General features: G+C 37.8%; 1 protein-coding gene across 1 annotated transcript in view; it reads right to left on the reverse strand.

The window, feature by feature from the left end:
* Positions 1–20,856, reverse strand: part of SLC44A5 (solute carrier family 44 member 5) — a 450,883-nt gene that overhangs the window by 200,637 nt on the left and 229,390 nt on the right. The window contains exon 2 of the mRNA XM_069594802.1: positions 19,335–19,376. Coding sequence (XP_069450903.1) covers positions 19,335–19,376 — 42 coding nt within the window. The remainder of the gene's footprint in view (positions 1–19,334; positions 19,377–20,856) is intronic.

A 20,856-nucleotide genomic window follows, 5' to 3' on the forward strand; every position in this document is an offset into this window, starting at 1 on the left:
GTGTCCACTGAGCAAGCAAAAGAAAACATACATAAAACACTCAGGCTGCTTCCAAATAGACCGGTTTTATAGGCAATGCTGAAAGATGCACGGTTAGGGGGCAATGGAAATGTACTTCTGAAAAAATGATTTTTCTTGACTACTGTGACAAAGCACTGAATTTGTGCTATAGAACAGCCATGAATTACTGGATAACCACACATCTCAGAATAAATAAAATTATGAATCAATATTGATTTTAAAATAGTCTGGAAGCAAACAAGAACATGAATTGAGTTTGAAGGTTATCAGCTTGGGTTTTCTAATATTTCTTTATAGCCATATTTGTATATTATTGCTCGACATGAAGCACTTAAAAAAAAAAAAGACCAATAACACACTTTGATTACACTGAAGCAACTCCTTATTTTCTTCCAGTTTTCATAGGTTTTCTATTTCATTAGCATGCCAAGCCCTATTCCCATACCTCCAAGAAACTATAAGAACAATTTCACAACCAGAGATAGGAAACAAGGAGCATATTTACTTATCCTAAAAATAAAAATAAGTGACTTTGTCTGGCCTTTCCATCTACCGAGTTCAGGCAAGAGCACAGTGAATGAATAAAGGTTAGGGAAAATGATAGTTTTCATCATTATATAAATATGAACATTAACTTTTGTAAAACAAAAAAAAGAGAAAATTACCTTTAAAGCTATAGTTGAGTAAAAGACTTCTGTTGAACTTAAGAATAAACACTACTAAAGAAAAATAGCAAGAATTGGTCAATTTATCACGAGTGCATAAAGCATTTTGGTGGCTGGTGATAACATCTCTTCTACTTCCTAATATCACCCAGAGGTTATTTATGAGAACAAAATTAAACTGCTTACCAACTCTGACTTTTACTACAACTCAAGATGATAGAAGATAATAATCACTGGAAAAACATCCCTATTCCTGGGTCTCAAATGTAAGAACAAAAACATATTTTAGTGCATAATTTCTACCCACAAAGCATCATGACCAACAAATAAAAACTGCAGATGGAGTGCACTATTAGAATCCGTATCATGCGGATGCCTCTACTTATAAGACAACCGGGGAAAAATTGTGGTAAACTATGGTTTTTAACCAACTGGTCAAACTCGTCGCTTGTAACGACCATCAGGGAAATAGCAGCCATCAGGGATACACAACCTATTTCATGATCCACTCTAAACTGTTGAATCTACTCAGAGAGAGAGCAAAAGAGAGAGACTGATGTTCTTTCTCCTTAGTGCTGTGGGTGGGGGGTGTGTTACAGAACCAGATATTCACTTGGAATGGATGCCTGGGAACTTATCTCACTCCTTCCTGGAGTCCTGTCTCCTTGGATCAAGTCAAAGATAAAATAGCCTGGTTTTTATACTTGCAAAATCTATAGAACATATGTGAGGCAGAAATGCTCATGAAGTTTTTTTCCTCTTAGAATGGATTTTTCACAAACAGAGTAAACATATTTTAAGTTCAATGTCAAAAGAAAACTTTGGGGGTTTATTTCTTTTACAGTCTGCGCTGATTTAGATAAGGGAGCAAAAAAACCAGGGAAGGGAAATCCAGCACGAAAGACAACGACTTGACTAAATAATCTGCCATGACATTGTGTATGTGTGTTAGTCACTCAGCTGTGTCCAACTCGTTGAGACCCCGTGGACTGTAGCCCACCAGGCTCCTTTGTCCATGGGATTCTCCAGGCAAGAATACTGCAGCGGGTAGCCACTCCCTTCCCCAGGGATTGAACCCTGGTTCTCCCGCACTGCAGGCAGATTCTTTACCATTGGAGCCACCGAGGGAACCCTGACAGGCCATGGCAGTAGAAAGATGAAACTGAAGATTAAATCCAGACGTGAAGGTCTGTTAGCTTCAGTTCCAAAAGCATGAGAGGTTCAACTGGTTTTCCTTTCTCTTTTTCTATAAAAACAACTAAATACTTTGAATATAAAGTTTAAAGAATATTTTTTAGAGCACTGGAGAGCTGACAAAACAATGAAGAAATGCCAGGCTCAAATCAAAGTGAAAGTGAGAACCCTGAGAGAGGAGAATACAGCTAAAGTCACGATAATCCCAAATCATGATAATCCCATGATCATCCAGGCCAGAGGCTGCTCAAGATGAGCAGGAAAGTCAAATAGGAAATCGTTCCTCTGCTAAGATGGCACTTCAAAGGACTATACTCTCAGAATAAAATGGACCTTACCCTTCAGAAAGTTACCATGACACTGAGTAAGATGGGCAAAAACACTCTCATTTGAATTTGCAGTGTATGTGAAATTAATCTGTATGGGTTCCTAAGAAACTGACAGACAATTACAAACTTCTGTTCAAATTCATCTTTATTCTAAGAATTCTCACAAATAATTTTCTAATGAAATAGGCACCTCACAATTAAAAAAGCAAATTATATAAGGAAACAAGACAAAACACACACACACAGATATCAACACACAACAAAATTTGACAATAAAGTCTTTAAACATTTAAATCATTAGTCCCAGATTATAAAACAACTATGCTCACTGCTTTTCATAAATAAAAAGACAAGCTTGAAATTAAATGTGAAAAAGTACACAAAATTATTCTGCAGATTTGAAAATGAATCAAATCAAATCTGGAAGTGAAAATACAGTAAATGAAATGTAAAACTTAGTAAGTGTGATATCAGATTAGACACAGCTGTAGAGGCAATTGGCAAACTAGAAAGTAAGTAAACATAGACTATTCAGAATGTAGCCCAAAGAAACTAAGAATGAAAAAATATTAAAGTATAGTTGATACACTGAGTACAGAGTGAGAAGTTTTACTATATGTCAAATCAGATTTCCAGAAAGAAAGATAGAAATGGTGGAGAGGGACAATGAAAGAGCACAGAAGTCTACATCTAGTGACATCTAGTGTCCCTATGTCATGTCCCCCAAAAAGGGTGATATAGAGACACTTTTCAGAAAAAAAAAAAAAAGCATGAAGGCTTGCCATTAGCAGCATCTCACTGAAATATATTAAGCATATATATTCCTGAAAGAAGAAACAGAAAGTCAGATGGAAGGTCTTTGATGAAAGAAGAAATCTAAACACCTAAGAAGGGAGAACAATCAGTGGCTATAGAAAGCAACAATAATAGAGTATGTGGGGTTATATAAAACAAGAGAAAATTATGACAATTATAGAATGTAATCCCAGACTTGACGTATTGTACACTTTTTGTATTCTGTAAATAGGAAATAAAATATTAATGAGTTTTAAATTTTAATGAGTATGCATACTATAATATTTTAAAAAACAGAACTGGTAAGCATTACTTTGAAAATATTATAGGAAGGAAAATGGAATAAGAAAAACTAGCCAATCCAGAATCAGATAAGAAAGAGAAGAAAATCTTTACAGAACAGTTAAGGCAATGAAAAAGTACCATGCAGGTTTCCCTTGTTATCCAAAAGCAGAGCATTTCTATGAAAATTTTAGTAAGCCAAAATGGCATTAAGCAAAGAAGCAGTTACCATAGGACACATCTTGCTAATAGATGCACAAAATAAATTGAGATAAAGCACTGATGCTCACAGGCACAGTTTAAAGCTGTGGCAGTGTGATGCTGAGACACTGAGGAAGGAGCCTCGTATGCCTCTCTTGCTGCCTAGAATGTCTGCTGCCTCTATAAGAGGTGCATTGCAAAACAAGTGCTGAATGTTATTTCCACTTTTCATCTCTTTTTATAAAAGTGAAAATCATCTTCTGATATCTTTCAGTTACTGAAAACAGATACAAATATAGGTCTGTCATAAAAAACAAACAGGTGCAAAGTGAACTTTTGAAGAGTATGGTATACCTATATAAGCTGGTGCATACTGTTAATGGACTGAATCCTTGTGTCCTCCTCAAATTCATATATTGAAGTCCCAGCACTCAATATGATACTATCAGGAAGAAGGATCTTAGGTGAAGTCATGAAGGTGGGACCCCCACAATGGGATTAACGTCCTCATAGAAAAGGCAGGAGCATTTCAGGTGGTGCAGTGGTGAAGAACCCATCTGCCAGTGCAGGGGACGCAGGAGACGTGGGCTTGATCCCTTGGTTGGGAAGATCCCCTGGAGTAGGAAATGGCAACCCACTCCACTATTCTTGCCTGGAGAAGTCTATGGACAGAGGAAACTGACAGGCTACAGTCCAAGGGTCACAAAGAGTCAGACATGACTGAACACCTGGACATGCACACATGCAAAAAGAGGAAGGCAGACCAGGGCCAGCTCCCTCTGCCATGTGGAGACACAATGAGAGGGCAAACATCATCAAGCCAGGAAAAGGCGCTCACCAGGAGCCAAATTGAACAGCGCCACTTTCCAACCACCAGAATTGTGAGAAAAAAGGTCTGTCCTCATAGAAAAGCCACCCAGTCTGATATTTTGTTGTAGCAGAAAAGACATATATAAACTCAAATATATTATAAATTACAAATGGACAAAATGTGCCTGTGAGAAATAAAAATTTTCATACTAGGTAAAAAAAAATCCAACTATATGCTATATGCATATCCAAAAATAAGAATATAAGAAAGTTGAGGTAAAAGGATGAAAAAAAGATATGGTATATAAATCATAACCAAAAGAAAGGAGTTGTATGTAGTCTCTGAAAACAGAAATTACAGTGAAAAGCACTACTAACATAAAGAGGGTCACTTCATAATGATAAAAGTTTCAATTAACCAGAATGCTGTAATAGTTTCAATTACATGAAATTAATGAAATTTTAAATGTACTTGTATAGAACTACCAGAAAAAAAGACAAATTCACATAGTAGGATATGTTAACATGCTTTCTTAGTAGTTTATCAAATACTATGATAAAACAGGTCATCAAACCCCAATGGATGTACATTCTTTTCAATAAATGTGATAGAACAATGGATATACACAAAGAAAAAATAATAATCCTTTTGGACTGCTACCTCACATCTGACACGAAAGTTGATTCCAGATAGAAAAACTTTAAGTGAAAGATAAAATTATAAAACCTCAGAGAGACTTATTGAGCAATAGGAAATAAAAGGACTAGATAGAAGGGAAATGAATGATAAATTTAACTACAACAAAAGTAAGAAATTCTGTTTTCAAAAGACTCACTAAAAAGTGGGATAAGACATTCACAGAGGATGCTAGTAACACCTATAATACTGAGTTACTAATACCCAGAGTATGTAAGGAAATCCTATGGTTCAAAGAGGAAAAGACCAACCAAAAACTTCATGGAAAAGTGAGCAAAGGACTTGGGTAGGAACATCAGAGGAAGAAATCAAAATGGTCAATAAATAATAAAGTAGTATTCTAGAAACAGTGAAGACTATTTTCTTGGGCTCCAAAAACACTGCAGATGGTGATTGCAGCCATGAAATTAAAAGACACTTGTTCCTTGGAATAAAAGCTATGACAAACCTAGGCAGCATATTAAAAAGCAAAGACATTACTTTGCCAACAAAGGTCCATATAGTCAAAGCTATGGTTTTTCCAGTAGTCATGTATGGATGTGAGAGTTGGACCATAAGGAACGCTAAGTGCCAAAGGACTGATGCTTTTGAACTGTGGTGTTGGAGAAGACATTTGTGAGTTCCTTGGACTGCAAGAAGGACCAGTCAGTCAATCCTAAAGGAAATCAGTAGTGAATATTCATTAGAAGGACTGATGCTGAAACTCTAATACTTTGGCCACGATGCAAATTGCTGACTCATTAGAAAAGACCCTAATGCTGGGAAAGATCGAATAAGGAGGAGAAGAGGCTGACAGAGGATGAGATGTCTGGATGGCATCACTGACTCAATGGACATGAGTTTGAGCAATCTCCAGGAGATGGTGAAGGACAGGAAAGCCTGGTGTGCTGCAGTCCATGGGGTCACAAAGAGTCGGACATGACTGAGCAACTTAACAACAATTCCATTTCATTAATAATAAGGCAGATATAAACAAAAACCACAAAAAGAAAGAAATATATAACCCCAAAACACTTATAAAAAGTAAAAAGCTTGATAATATGATGCTGACAGAAACGTGAAATAATGAGATCTCATACACTGTGAGTGAGAAGGAAAACTGGTAGAACCACTTTTGGACAAGTTTGGAAAGTTGTTTTATTTATTGTCTGTCTTTTCCATTTGAATATAAGCTCTAACAAGGTAAGGGCTTTGTTTTATCCACTACTATATGCCCTGCCACTCTGAACAGCAATTCTGAGTCATTGCAGCTATGGATTAAATATTTGTTATGAACAAATAATGGAATGTCACCTAGAGCTGTCTTTTTAGTTATCTGTGCCACTACTCTTTATTCACTCTCTAGCATAGACAGGCCAGTTCAGCTTTTCATAATGCTGCGCATGCGACTATTGACCAGAACACATCATAAAACTGACTTAAGAAGTGCTATGCTTTCATATTTTAAAAGCTTGACTGCCTGCCAGATTTCAAACTTGCCTTCTACAGAAGAGACAATGAAAACAAATTCACAAGTCAGGGGGAATGTGTACAGTTCTCAAGCACATACCTGCCAATAGACATTTCCTACTGCTGAGGCAGCCAAGGATGGCTGCAAACTCCAGCCTCAGGTTCATCAAGAAGAAATAATAGTTTAAACCGGGGTTCTGCAACAAACTAGAGGGGTGGGATGGGTAGGAAGGTGGAAGGGAGGTTCAAGAGGCAGAGGATATATGTATACCTATGGCTGATTCATGCTGATATTTGGCAGAAACCGACACAGTTCTGTAAAGCAATTATATTTCAATTTTAAAAAATTAAAAAGAAAAGAAATAATATAGGGTAAGATTTGCCACACTCTTCTAAGGATGATTCTTCTTTTACAGTTTATTTGCCTCAAAGGCCTGTAAATTAATATATGTCCTTTCCTCCCATTAGTAATTTTTGAAATAAGTGAATTACTTTAGAGAGATTTTAAAGTTTCTACTTCTGAAGAACACATATAGAGTCTACCTGTAGAATCACTGCAGTTGTTACTTTAGCCATTAAATTCACCTGGTTATCTCAGTGCAGTTGGAAAAGGCTCTCAGAGGATGGAGGTCGTACCCTTTAGAGCAGCTTTATGTAGAGGTCAGCACAGCTGTGCACAAGGGGGTGTTTTAGGCATTTTGAAGATAACTCAAGTTATAGCCCAATTCCAATCATTTCCAAGGCTTTACTATTAATGGGATGATACCTAATTTAAGGTTGATAGCTGTTTAGTCACTCAGTCATGTCCGATTCCCTGTGACCCCATAGACTGTAGCCCGCCAGGCCCCTCTGTCCATGGGATTCTCCAGGCAAGAATGCTGGAGTGGGTTGCCATTTCCTTTTCCGGTAGCTAGAAGAGCTCAAAATATCCACTGGTCATCCAGTGGTCCAATCAACTCTTGAGTTCTTAATTAAAACCTTCTAGGTCTTCTCTTTCTTCCAGGAACTGTCTATAATTTCTAAGACTTTTATTTTTGACTCAGGTCTATTAGGTAGCTCTATATTCTCAAGTAAAAAGTATTGGACAGAATCTTTTCTATGCCAAGATGATGAGAGGCTGCTACTGTCTCCCACTTTTCTGTTGTTTAGCTGTTAAGTCATGTCCTACTCTTTTGTGACCCCATGGACTATAGCCTGCCAAGCTGAGTCTATTGGAGTTTCCAATCAAAAATACTGGAGTGGGTAGTCATTTCCTCCCCCAGGGGATCTTCCCAACCCAGGGATTGAACCTGCATCTCTTGCTTGGCAGGCAGTTTCTTTACCACAGAGCCACCTGGTAACTCCCTCTTCCACATACGCCAACTTTAAAATCAGTAAACAAAGACTGAGATATACTCCCCCATTACCTCTGAAACTTATATCTACTTCTTTTTATTGAAGTACAGTTGATTTACAAAACTATGTTACTTCCAAATTACTGCAAAGTAATTCAGGTTCTTTTTCCATTGTAGGTTCTTTTCCATTATAGGTTATTACAAGGACGAAAGTGAAAGTGAAAGTGAAGTCGTGTCCGACTCTTTGCAACCTTATGGACTGTAGCCTACCAGGCTCCTCTGTCCATGGGATTTTCCAGGCAATAGTACTGGAGTGGATTGCCATTGCCTTCTCCAGAGGATCTTCCCAACCCAGGGATCGAACCCAGGTCTCATGTATTGTAGACATACGCTTTACTGTCTGAGCCACCAGGGAAGTCCATCTTGTAGATTACAAGTATATCTACTTCCTAATGGTCACTCCTCCCCACTCTAGTTGGTTAGAGTCACAAGTGAGAGAATAGTAAGATGTGCTTATTTATTTACCAATATATATTTAGTTAAAACTTTAAATTACGATATTGTTTTATAAACAAAAATTTCCGACAATAAAATATTTCCCAAAATAAAACCAGTGTTGATGCACATGAAGAAATAAAAAGCTCTTAACTGACTTAGACGCCACCTGTATAAAACAATTAAAAACTACCTTGTTGGTTTTATAACATAAAAAGATGTAGTAGGGAGTCAAACAAGAAACAAAACAACAAAATTTATATTCAAGTCTTAAGTCTTTTACTCAGTATGTAACTTTGAACAAATTTTGCCCTTTCATACCTTAGGTTCTATAAAAGGAAGGATGCAGTCAATACACTACCTATGCCATGGCTTGAAAAATCAAGTGAGATCATGAGGTGAAGTCATTTATAAAAAGTATGAGTTATTTCCATAAATGTGAGAAAGCATTATGATTATTACAGTTTTACCTTAACTATCATGTGTAACGTGTCCGACACATCATAGATCCTGAATAAAAACTGTCCTTCTCCTTCCCCACTGATTTCCTAACAGGCCAGCTCAATTTTAATTCCCATATCCATGCCACTCACTCTGCCTTCTTTTACTTTACTAGTGAGACTTGAGAGAAAGGAAAGGATCACCTTTACATCTTCCTCTCTTGGCTTTAGCATCTGGTACCCTTCCAGCCACCAAAATGACCAAATGTGCCTTCACATAGCTCAGCTCCAAAGCCTCCTGAACTCGGAGGCTCAGGCAACCTGGAATACTCTTCACTGATTTAGTGCCCATAAAATATAATGTGTCCTGACCAAAAAAAAAACCTTCCCTTTAAATTGATATTGACCTCTGAATATTTTTCTCTGAGTATTGAATTAGCACTCAGTCGTGCCCGACTCTTTGTGGCCCAATGGACTGTAGCCCACCAGGCTCCTCTGTCCATGGAATTCTCCAGGCATAAATACTGGAGGGGGTTGCTATGCCCTCCTCCACAGGATCTCCCGACCCAGGGATCGAACCCACGTCTCTTGTGTCTCCTTCATTGGTAGGCAGGTACACTACCACTGAGCCACCTGGGAAGCCCAAGTATTGAATAGAACTGATTTTATTTCACTTGAGCACTTTCACTGTGGGGCTCAAGTTGAATAAAAAACAAAGCTCCTTCTGTGGAGGAAATCTCAGTGTAGAAGTAGGAATACATCAATACTGTAACTCAGGAACAACACCAAGAGTGCTCGAAGGTTTGTATAACAAAGGCCTTGGGAAATGTGAAGGAAGGATGATTCACATTCTGCTGAAAATGCCAGGAAAGTCTTCAGATTAAGAGGTTGGCCTTTGAGCGAGATTTGATGAGAGCCTGGGCCCAGTGGGTGAAGAAAGGAAAATCTGGGATGGAGAAATTCAGTGTGTCGAGGAACTAGTGAATCACTGCGTAAATATGGTGATAGCTAGCTTAGAGATTTATTCAGATCAGCTAGTTTTATCTTTCTTACTAATTTAAATTTAACTCTGTTCTCAAATCTCATTAGAAAAACCAACAAGTTTGATTGAATACGTAATGTCACACACCATTTCCAGAAAACCCTCTCCAGAACTTCGGAAGTTTTAAGGAAAATAAACTTGCCTTTAAAATTTAATATGACTTTGGGGCTTGCCTGGTGGCTCAGTGGTAAAGAATCCTCCTGCCAATTCAGGAGATATGGGTTCAATCCTTGGTCCAGGAAGATCCCACACGCTGTGGAGCACCTAAGCCCATGTGTCATAACTATTGAGGCTGTGCTCTAGAGCCAGGGAGCTGCAACTGCTGAGCCCATGAGCCCTACAGCCCTTGCTCCACAGAGAAGCCACTGCAACGAGAAGCCATGCAGCGAAACTAGAGAGTAGCCCCTGCTTGCTGAAACTAGAGAAAAGCCCGTGCAGCCAAAATAAATACATTCTAATATGACTTTTACACTCATCTGTTTCTAGTTCCCTGCTTCTTAAACACACACACACATACACGCATACGCCCACCATTCTAGATTGTTTCTTTGAAAGCTTTTCACTCTATGCGCTACTTTATTTCATATGAGACACTGTACCCGATTCATAGTTTAAGTCCTTAGTAAACATCCAAAGAGAAGAACAGAGCAGAAAACAGGTAAGAGTTTGAGCAGTCAAGGTTCTCCAACAGATTCTTTAGGGGGAAAAAAATGCTTGAAATGGTGTAAGTCAAGATGTAGTAAATAGAGAAATAGAGAACAGACTGTGGTTGCCAAGGGGAATGCGGAGGGATGGAGGGGGACGCTGGGGTTGCAGATGCAAACTATTATATGTAGGATAAACAAACAACAAAGCCTTACTGTATAGCACAGGGAACTATACTCAATATCCTGTGATAAACCATAATGGACAAGAATATGGAAAAAATGTGTGTGTGTGAATATATATATATATGAATCATTTTGCTATACAGCATAAATCAACACCACATTGTAAATCAACTATACTTCAATAGATTATTTTAAAAATAAAACAAAAACATGCAGTGAATATGTGAAGCAAAGAGGAAACTGGTATAAGCATGCATGTCAAATTTAGTATATTTAAAGTAGCGATAGAGATTACTGGGCCAATGGTATACTTTATAAACTTAAGACTCAATTAAGATGTTAATTATATAAAAAGCCAAATTTTTTGCATTGCACCTGGACATCATGCTCCCTGTGCTTAAGGAATACATTGGTTTATACGTTTGCAGAAAAGCATTTAACTAGGTTTATAAAAGTTTAACAAATAACTAACAATTTTTTGAATATTTACTTAGGCTAGTGTATCACTAACCCAGGTATTCCAGTAAAATGTCAGTATTATCAGGAAATGTTGCTTTAACCAGAATTATCTTACAGAGTAACCAAGAAAAAAAAAGGCCCCCTGCAAAGAATTACATTTAACAAGACCATCTGACCAATCAGGTGAAGGTTCTTATCATAAGCACTAACTTGAGTAATTATTTGTTCTGAAGTCCTAATGAGCTCTGACTTAGGTAGCATCAACTCAGTTTTTCTGGAAGATGTGTTTGTAAAATCTACTTTAAGTAGGTCTCTTGATAGCATAACAAAATTGACTTTGGCTCTCCCTTTCTCACATGCCATCATATACACACCAATCCACACACACACACACACGACACTCACAAATTCAGGACAAATTGGTATTTTGAATGCTCAAAATAAAATGTCCTGAAAATGTATACCAAGAAGTTAATTATTATTATTTATTATTATTTATTGCAGCTCACTCGCTAAAGAATCTGCCTGCAGTGCAGGAGACACAGGTTTGATCCCTGGGTTGAGAGATCCCCTGGAGAAGGAAATGGCAAGCCACTACAGTATCCTTGCCTGGAAAATCTCATGGACAGAGGAGCCTGGTGGGCTGCAGTCCATGGGGTCCCAAAGAGTCAGGCACGACTGAGTGACTAACTCTCAGTTCAGTTCAGTTCAGTCACTCAGTCGTGTCCTTCTCTTTGCGACTCCATGAATTGCAGCACGACAGGCTTCCCTGTCCATCACTAACTCCCGGAGTTCCCCCAGACTCACGTCCATCGAGTCAGTGATGCCATCTAGCCATCTCATCCTTTGTCGTCCCCTTCTCCTCCTGCCCCCAATCCCTCCCAGCATCAGAGTGTTTCCCAATGAGTCAACTCTTTGCATGAGGTGGCCAAAGTACTGGAGTTTCAGCTTTAGCATCATTCCTTCCAAAGAAATCCCAGGGCTGATCTCCTTCAGAATGGACTGGCTGGATCTCCTTGCAGTCCAAGGGACTCTCAAGAGTCTTCTCCAACACCACAGTTAAAAAGCATCAATTCTTTGGATCTCAACTTTCTTCACAGTCCAACTCTCACATCCATACATGACCACTGGAAAAACCATAGCCTTGACTAGATGGACCTTTGTTGGCAAAGTAATGTCTCTGCTTTTGAATATGCTGTCTAGGTTGGTCATAACTTTCCTTCCAAGCAGTAAGCATCCTTCAATTTCATGGCTGCAGTCACCATCTGCAGTGATTTTGGAGACCCCAAAATTAAAGTCTGACACTGTTTCCACTGTTTCCCCATCTATTTGCCATGAAGTGATGGGAACAGATGCCATGATCTTCATTTTCTGAATGTTGAGCTTTAAGGCAACTTTTTCACTCTCCACTTTCACTTTCATCAAGAGGCTTTTTATAGTTCCTCTTCACTTTCTGCCATACGGGTGGTGTCATCTGCATATCTGAGGTGATTGATATTTCTCCTGGCAATCTTGATTCCAGCTTGTGTTTCTTCCAGTCCAGCGTTTCTCATGATGTACTCTGCATATAAGTTAAATAAGCAGGGTGACAATATACAGCCTTGACGTACTCCTTTTCCTATTTGAAACCAGTCTGTTGTTCCATGTCCAGTTCTAACTGTTGCTTCCTGACTTGCATATAGGTTTCTCAAGAGGCGGGTCGGGTGGTCTGGTATTCCCTTCTCTTTCTGAATTGTCCACAGTTTATTGTGATCCACACAGTCAAAGGCTTTGCCATAGTCAATAAAGCAGAAATAGATGTTTTTCTGGAACTCTCTTGCTTTTTCCATGATCCAGCGGATGTTGGCAATTTGATCTCTGGTTCCTCTGCCTTTTCTAAAACCAGCTTGAACATCTGGTAGTTCACGGTTCACGTATTGCTGAAGCCTAGCTTGGAGAATTTTGAGCATTACTTTACTAGCATGTGAGATGAGTGCCATTGTGCAGTAGTTTGAGAATTCTTTGGCATTGCCTTTCTTTGGGATTGGAATGAAAACTGACCTTTTCCAGTCTTGTGGCCACTGCTGAGTTTTCCAAATTTGCTGGCATATTGAGTGCAGCACTTTCACAGCATCATCTTTCAGGATTTGAAATAGCTCAACTGGAATTCCATCACCTCCACTAGCTTTGTTCGTAGTGATGCTTTGACTTAACTTCACATTCCAGGATGTCTGGTTCTAGGTGAATGATCACACCATCGTGATTATCTTGGTTGTGAAGATCTTTTTTGTACAGTTCTTCTGTGTATTCTTGCCACCTCTTCTTAATATCTTCTGCTTCTGTTAGGTCCATACCATTTCTGTCCTTTATTGAGCCCATCTTTGCATGAAATGTTCCCTTGGTGTCTCTAATTTTCTTGAAGAGATCTCTAGTCTTTCCCATTCTGTTCTTTTCCTCTATCTTTGCATTGATCGCTGAGGAAGGCTTTCTTATCTCTTTTTGCTATTCTTTGGAACTCTGCATTCAGATGCTTGTTTCTTTCCTTTTCTCCTTTGCTTTTCACTTCTCTTCTTTTCACAGCTATTTGTAAAGCCTCCCCAGACAGCCATCTTGCTTTTTTGCATTTATTTTCCATGGGGATGGTCTTGATCCCTGTTTCCTGTAAAATGCGATGAACCTACGTCCATAGTTCATCAGGCACTCTATCTATCAGATCTAGTCTCTTAAATCTATTTCTCACTTCCACTGTATAATCATAAGGGATTTGATTTAGGTCATACCTGAATGGTCTAGCGGTTTCCCCTACTTTCTTCAATTTAATTCTGAATTTGGCAATAAAGAGTTCATGATCTGAGGTTGAATGGTTCTATGAAGACCTACAAGACCTTTTAGAACTAACACCCAAAAAAGATTTCCTTTTCATAGAGGGGACTGGAATCCAAAGTAGGAAGTCAAGAAACTCCTGGAGTAACAGGCAAATTTGGCCTTGGAATACGGAATAAAGCAGGGCAAAGACTAATAGAGTTTTGCCAGGAAAATGCACTGGTCATAGCAAACATCCTCTTCCAACAACACAAGAGAAGACTCTACACATGGACATCACCATATGGTCAACACCGAAATCAGATTGATTATATTCTTTGCAGCCAAAGATGGAGAAGCTCTATACAGTCAGCAAAAATAAGACTAACTCTAACTAACTATTATTTTTAAAAGGAATTCTGCTTCCTGAGGGATATGCAACTATAATAATATTTCCTATGTTTACTGTTTCCACACTCTGCCACAATCTACCCTATAACAAAGAGGTTTATGTATGGAACATGAAGTGTGCCAACCAGTTATAAACACATTAAAATCTGTCAGCAATACTAAACTACAGGTCAATGGAAATTTTCTTTGCAGGCACACATCTCTCTTATTCTTATGGTTTTATGAACAATATTCAAAGAAAGCAAGAGCGATTCATTTCTGTCTTCTTACCACTTATATACTTTGGCATAAAATAAATAATTGAATAAGTATTACATTAACATGGGCTTCTCTGGTGGTTCAGATGGTAAATAATTCGCCTGGAATGTGGGAAACCCAGGTCCGATTCCTGGGTCAGGAAGATCCCCTGGAGGAGGGCATGGCAACCCCGCTCCAGTATTCTGGCATGGAGAATCCCCATGGACAGAGGAGCATGGCAGGCTACAGTCCATTGGGTTGCAAAGAGTTGGACACAACTGAGCCACTAAGCTCAGGTTAACCAATTATTAGGTTTCCAGTTGAAGGTTTCCAGTTGGTTAGCCATGACCTGCTTCCAGCTCATATTCTCAAACCTCAATTGCACTTTCCCATTTAAGCAATCCAGTTTTCTCATCAAGTTCTGAGCTGCTAAAATACTATTTATCTATGTTTAAAAATAAATTGAGTAGCTTAGCTTTTTTTTCTGCTAAGGGTGGTTCTAACTGAAGAGCTTTCTTCAATAAATAGAAAAATTATATTCCTCAATGTTCCAACCTCTGGTGTTAAGGCAGGCCTAGTCATCTGGAAAAGAACGTCAAGCTCAAAAATGAACATTATAGGGTCTCCTTCATTTTTAGGAGAATAGAAAGAATTTCTGGGCTGTTTGTATGCATAGGCTATAATGTTTACTTATGCCTATCTACATCTGAAATTATTGTTTTAGAAAGAAGTGTATGACATTTTAAGGATTTGTTTACTGGAATTTCTTTTACTTTAAACAGTTCCCCTCTTTTATTACTTTTTTCATCTCTTCAACTAGCCTCAGGTAATATATTTTTCAGAATACTCTCAAGCATTACAAAAATATTCAAGGATGTGTGCTTATAAATGCCTAAAGGTGCCCCTTTCCATGCAGTTTATAGAGTGAGTACTCCTTACCTCTTGTTCTTATGCTAATGTGCTTTGCTCTCACCTTATCCTACAAGAGTAAACTAAACTGGGATAAAATGCAAACATAAAGTTACACAAGTAGAGAAATAAATGAGTGGGAATTCTTGGTAATATTCAAAAATACATTAAGAATCTCTGGAAACATAAGATAAGAATTGGGACCAATTTTGCAACCAGTTTTGCTTTATTAGGAATCCTAGCTATCTGGTTACAAAAGCAAGGAGATACTTATTAATATTTTTAAGCTTTTAGGGGAAATTTAAGAATATTATGGAAGCCTAAGAATAACCATATCCCTCAAATTAAAAGCATAAAGGCTGAAAAACATGGTGTTGAGAGATCACAGATTCTAAACTCTGGGTCTAATCCTGGCCCAGCACTCACAATATGAAGGAAGCCCTTTAAACCCTCTGAACTTCAACCCTTCACCTATAAAAGGAAGATATTGAAGATGATCCTCAAGGTTCCTTCAGGCTCTAAACCTCTGGCATATGGATGGATCCTGAATAAATGCTGTTGAATAAAAATGCCTACAACTGCCAAAAATCAAGAGATTGAAAATGCAGACTACAGCCTACCCCCACTGCTCTGATCCAAAGTAGACAGAATATAAATCCACTAGAAAACCAGAGTCAGCCTCATAAACTGTACAGAGCAGAGAGAAGGAATAACATTCAAACCAGAGCATCCCTTCTAGAAGTTGTAACATTCAGTTGTAGTCAGAACATTCAATCGAAATTCAGAGATGAACCTTGGTTTCCTGCAGAGATCAAACAGGAAGCTGAACACTGCTCGAAAGAGAGGCTTTGACATGGGATCTGAGTGAGAATGAGGGAGCTATTGAAAGGAATCAATGCTGACAGAGACAGACAGAAGCAGGAATGGGAGGGAAAATGTAATTTCCCTGTTTAAGTAATAAGAAATAGAGTGTTTAACAAATCTTGACTGAATGTAGTTTGTCCCCATGAACTCCTTAATAGTATGACCACTTATGTTGGTTATATGAACGAATATTCTGCATGTGCTGTAAAGAAGACCTAAACTAAGAAGTCTGCTGGGAAAGAGGATTGAGGCTGTGGTCTCAGTCCCATGTGGAGAAATCACTGCAGTTTTCCAGTTGGGTCCACTTCCATCAAATACTTCAAACTTCTCTATCCACTTATGGGCAACAAGGATATGCCAATGGAAAATTACAGGCTAACCTCATTTCCTAAGGTGGGAAAATAAAAAGTTCTTTTTTTTTTAATTACAAAGTCTTTTTTAAAATAGAAAACTTTATGCAATTTGTATCAGATTTTTACTGTGCTAGTTTTCACAAGTTACTTAACCTCTCTATGCCTCAGTTTTCTCAACTGTAAAATGGGGGAAATGAAACCAATCTCAAAGACTAGAGGAAGTACATTCACATATGTAAAGCAATTAGAACAGTATCCAGCACATAGTAAGTGCTATGAAAACATTTTATTGTTACTGTTGTTGTCATGTCAACCCACCGAAAGACCCAAGTAGTCTTCTAAAATCCATGACATTCAGCCTTCCTGATTCTCAAGAAAATGCTAAAATAAAAAGACATTTGGGAAATAAAATGAATGCCATTCTAGAATAGCCACCTTTGAGGGTGAGGGGTGGGGAGTGAAGTCGCTCAGTCGCGTCCAACTCTTTGCGACCCCATGGACTGTAGCCTACCAGCCTTCTCCGTCCATGGGATTCTGCAGGCAAGAATACTGGAGTGGGTTACTATTTACTTCTCCAGGGGATCTTCCCGACCCAGGGATTGAACCCGGGTCTCCCGCATTGGAGGCAGACGCTTTAACCTCTGAGCCATCTTTATCTATGTTTAATATTAATAATTTGGAAGAGTAGGCAGGCAAAGTCCAAACCATTTCAAGAATCATGTAAGATATATACATTTCAGTTACTTAAACCAAGTTATCAAAACCTAAAATAAAGGATGTCTTGTTGAATAGTGTGAGGAAATCATATATTGTAATCAGTTTCTTCTTCCAAAGGCTCTTGTTCACATAGATGTGGAATAGCTGATTGCAATATTCTGTGCCAAGAGGTACTCAATGCTATGGAGAGAGAGGAAGCCAACTTGGGTTGCCAGGTGAAATAAAAGCTCCAAGGTAAGGAGAGAACACTTTCCCAGAAGTTAGAAGTCAATCTGACATGTTTTGCCTGAAAAACATGTGTCCTTTGCCCTTAAATTTACATTTGCTCCCTGCAAGATGCCTCTAGGCTTTCTGGAATTTCCACTTGAAGTCAAACTTGCTTTAGCAATAATTTTCCATTGTTACAGCTATAGCTAAAACTGATAGCCTGACTGAAGGAAAAAAAAAATGTAGCAATTAAAAGTACAGCAGAATATTTTAACCCTGGCATTTTGACACTGTGGAAACATAATTTGACCCAAATAAAATTAGATTAGGTAGAAATTATCCTGAGAAATAAAACTAACAATGCTAAAGATAGGTACATAAATATGTACATATATACATACATATTTAAAGGGTTTTTCCTTCTTTTTTAATAAAAATGGTTTGAAGAATTGAATATTATTTTTATTTAAAAATTCTATTGAAACTTTTCATGGATGCAAATTACTTTATTTTAATTAAGAAGACAAACAAGGTTTGCAAATGAAAAGGTAACTCTGATCATGCATAGATGCATGCTGAGTTGCTCAGTCATGCCCAACTCTGCAACCCTTTGAACTGTAGCCTCCCAAGCTCCTCTGGCCATGGGGATTCTCCAGGCAAGAATACTGGAATGGGTTACCATTTCCTTCTCCAAACTGATCATACTGAGCAGTAAAACAGGATTTTGAATTATGATACATTTTTAGTCAGAATAACTAACTGACTTCTGGTAGCCCCCAAAGGCTTGACTTCTATTTTTCTGTAAGGTAGGAAAAAAATATCTGCTGACACAGATGTTTTCCCCACCTAAGATAAGAAAATCACAAGTAGAAATGTATAATATAGCTTCTACAAAAGATTATATTACCTACTTTTCTACTTTATAGGATCATGTGTGATCAAATAAAATCTGTGTGAGGGAACTTTGAAGAACTATAAAATGCTATCCAGTATAATAAACAATAGAATCTACACAGGTAAAATTAAAGTATACAAGAGTCCAAAAAGTGGGTTTGAGAATAGAGGTAAGAAGGTACATAAATGCTCATCTTTTTAGTTGATGATTTGGAACCCAAGTGATATTGGAAGTCACAGCAGAAAAGTACTCATCTGTAGCTCTCAGGGGCAATGGGAGTGCATACATGAAGAAAAATTCTTAAAGCCTGTGTGATTCAAACTTTCATTTGTATGAATCACTGAGGATCTTGTGAACGTGCAGATTCTGATTCATTAAGTCTGGGGCAGGCCTTGAGATTCTGCATTCCTCACAAACTCCCAGGTGGATAACACCCAGGCTGTTGGTCCACCCATGGAGTAGCAAGACTTGACTATCAAGGGCTGACTGAGGAGCAAATCAGGTGTTACAAAATGAAGAGGATTGGCTAAGACACTCAGGGTGTCATGAAACATCCAAGAAGATTGATAGCGGAGATCTTGATCAGGAAAAGATGTAAATAAGACACATGTGTCAAAATCATAAACTGGGATGGAAGGACCAGAGGAAATCAACATGTATCAGACGAACTGAAGTCAGGAAACATAGTAGATATATGATGCTCTTCCTTGGGGATTCTTTAATAACTCTGAAGAGAGGGAACTCCCTCAGGAGGTAGAAATCAGCCACATGAAAGAACCCAAAAAGTCTTCATCAGCAATTAGTCTTTATCAACTAAATATTAGGCATTCCCAGAGTTTGAAAGAATCATATATTTGCAAAAGTCTGTCATAAAGCATTCTTAAACAAACTTAATACTTAGCAACAGACTGACTTACCATATTTCTCACCCTCCGAGTGAGTGTCTGGTCGTTGGTCTCCTAGAAATAAGCACAGAGGGCAAACAAATTTTATTTTTAGCAGTTGGTGTCTCTGGAGATCAATACCTATTTCTCCCTGCCCTAAAAATCCTAATCCTTAAATTTTAATACACAGAATAATATAAAGTCAGTTGGACTGGTGAACTGATACTTAATACCTGAATTCACTGATAAAGAGCACCAAATTTTAAATTAAAAAAAAACAAAAATTGCATGCAGAGAAAGACACGTACTGTATATTTTCACTTAAATCCAAAAAATAAAACAAATGTCAAAGAATGTAACAAAATAGGAACAGAAACTCATAGATACAGAGATCATAGTAGCAGTTATCAGAGGGGAAGGGGATCGCAAGAGGGGAGAAGTAGGGAAAGGGAGTTAAGAGATACAAGTTACTAGATATAAAATAAAATAGGTAATAATTTTAAATCATTACCACAAATCTTACAAATAACACTTTAAATGTTTAAAAAAAAAACCCTGCATACTTGTAAGACCTGTAATGGAAAAGAATCTGAAAATATATATAATATATATTTAACTGAATCATTTTACTTTACACCTGAAAGTAACACAGCATTGTACATCAACTATACTTCAATAAAAAAAATTTTTTTAACTGCATGAAAATGCTGGAGGTAAGAGATTTGGCATGGGGAATAAAGCTATTAACTCTTGCATTTTTATCCAAGCCTTATACACCTTAGATGATATACAGACAGTCTTGCAAAATTCAGCACCAAAAAATGAGGCTCTTTGTTTACTTTCATTTTACACTAATACTTAGTCCTTAGAAGGAACATTAGTCCTAGAAAATTAATATGCATTAAATACTTATTAACTACATGCAGAATAGAGAAAAGAGATGTAATTCGAATTTAGCAGCCACACTTTAGCCATGTTACACATGGCCTTTGGCTTTCACAGAAAGTCCTACATGATATATAATAGCATAGCCAGTTCAATTTGGTAGGTAAAATTTAGGGTTATTTGTGAGGAAGAAAAAAAAGATAGCAAGCTCTACACTGAACAATGATAGATACTAAGGCTCTAACATTCAAATAATTCCACACACATATTAAACAAAAATTTTAATACTTTTGATAAGCACCCCATTCTTTGGTGCTTTATCAGATTTGCCAGCCCATTAATGAATGCTGTTGAAAAGAATTCCCACTGTAAACCTGGTGGGCAGAAATGACAACACTTGGTCTAAGCTCCAACAATAATGAATCATTGAGACAGAGTTGTGATAAAGATTCAAGGGAAAGTGAATATGTATAATCTGTGTCCACTTGGAAAAGATAATAATGATGATAAGTAGAATAGTAGATGACACCATCCTTATGACAGAAAGTGAAGAAGTAGTAAAGAGCCTCTTAATGAAAGTGAAAGAGGACAGTGAAAAGACTGGCTTAAAACTCAACATTCAAAAAACTAAGATCATGGTATCCAGTCCCATCACTTCATGGCAAATAGA

This window comes from Ovis canadensis, chromosome 1 (genome assembly GCF_042477335.2).
Source record: "Ovis canadensis isolate MfBH-ARS-UI-01 breed Bighorn chromosome 1, ARS-UI_OviCan_v2, whole genome shotgun sequence".
NCBI lineage: Eukaryota > Metazoa > Chordata > Mammalia > Artiodactyla > Bovidae > Ovis > Ovis canadensis.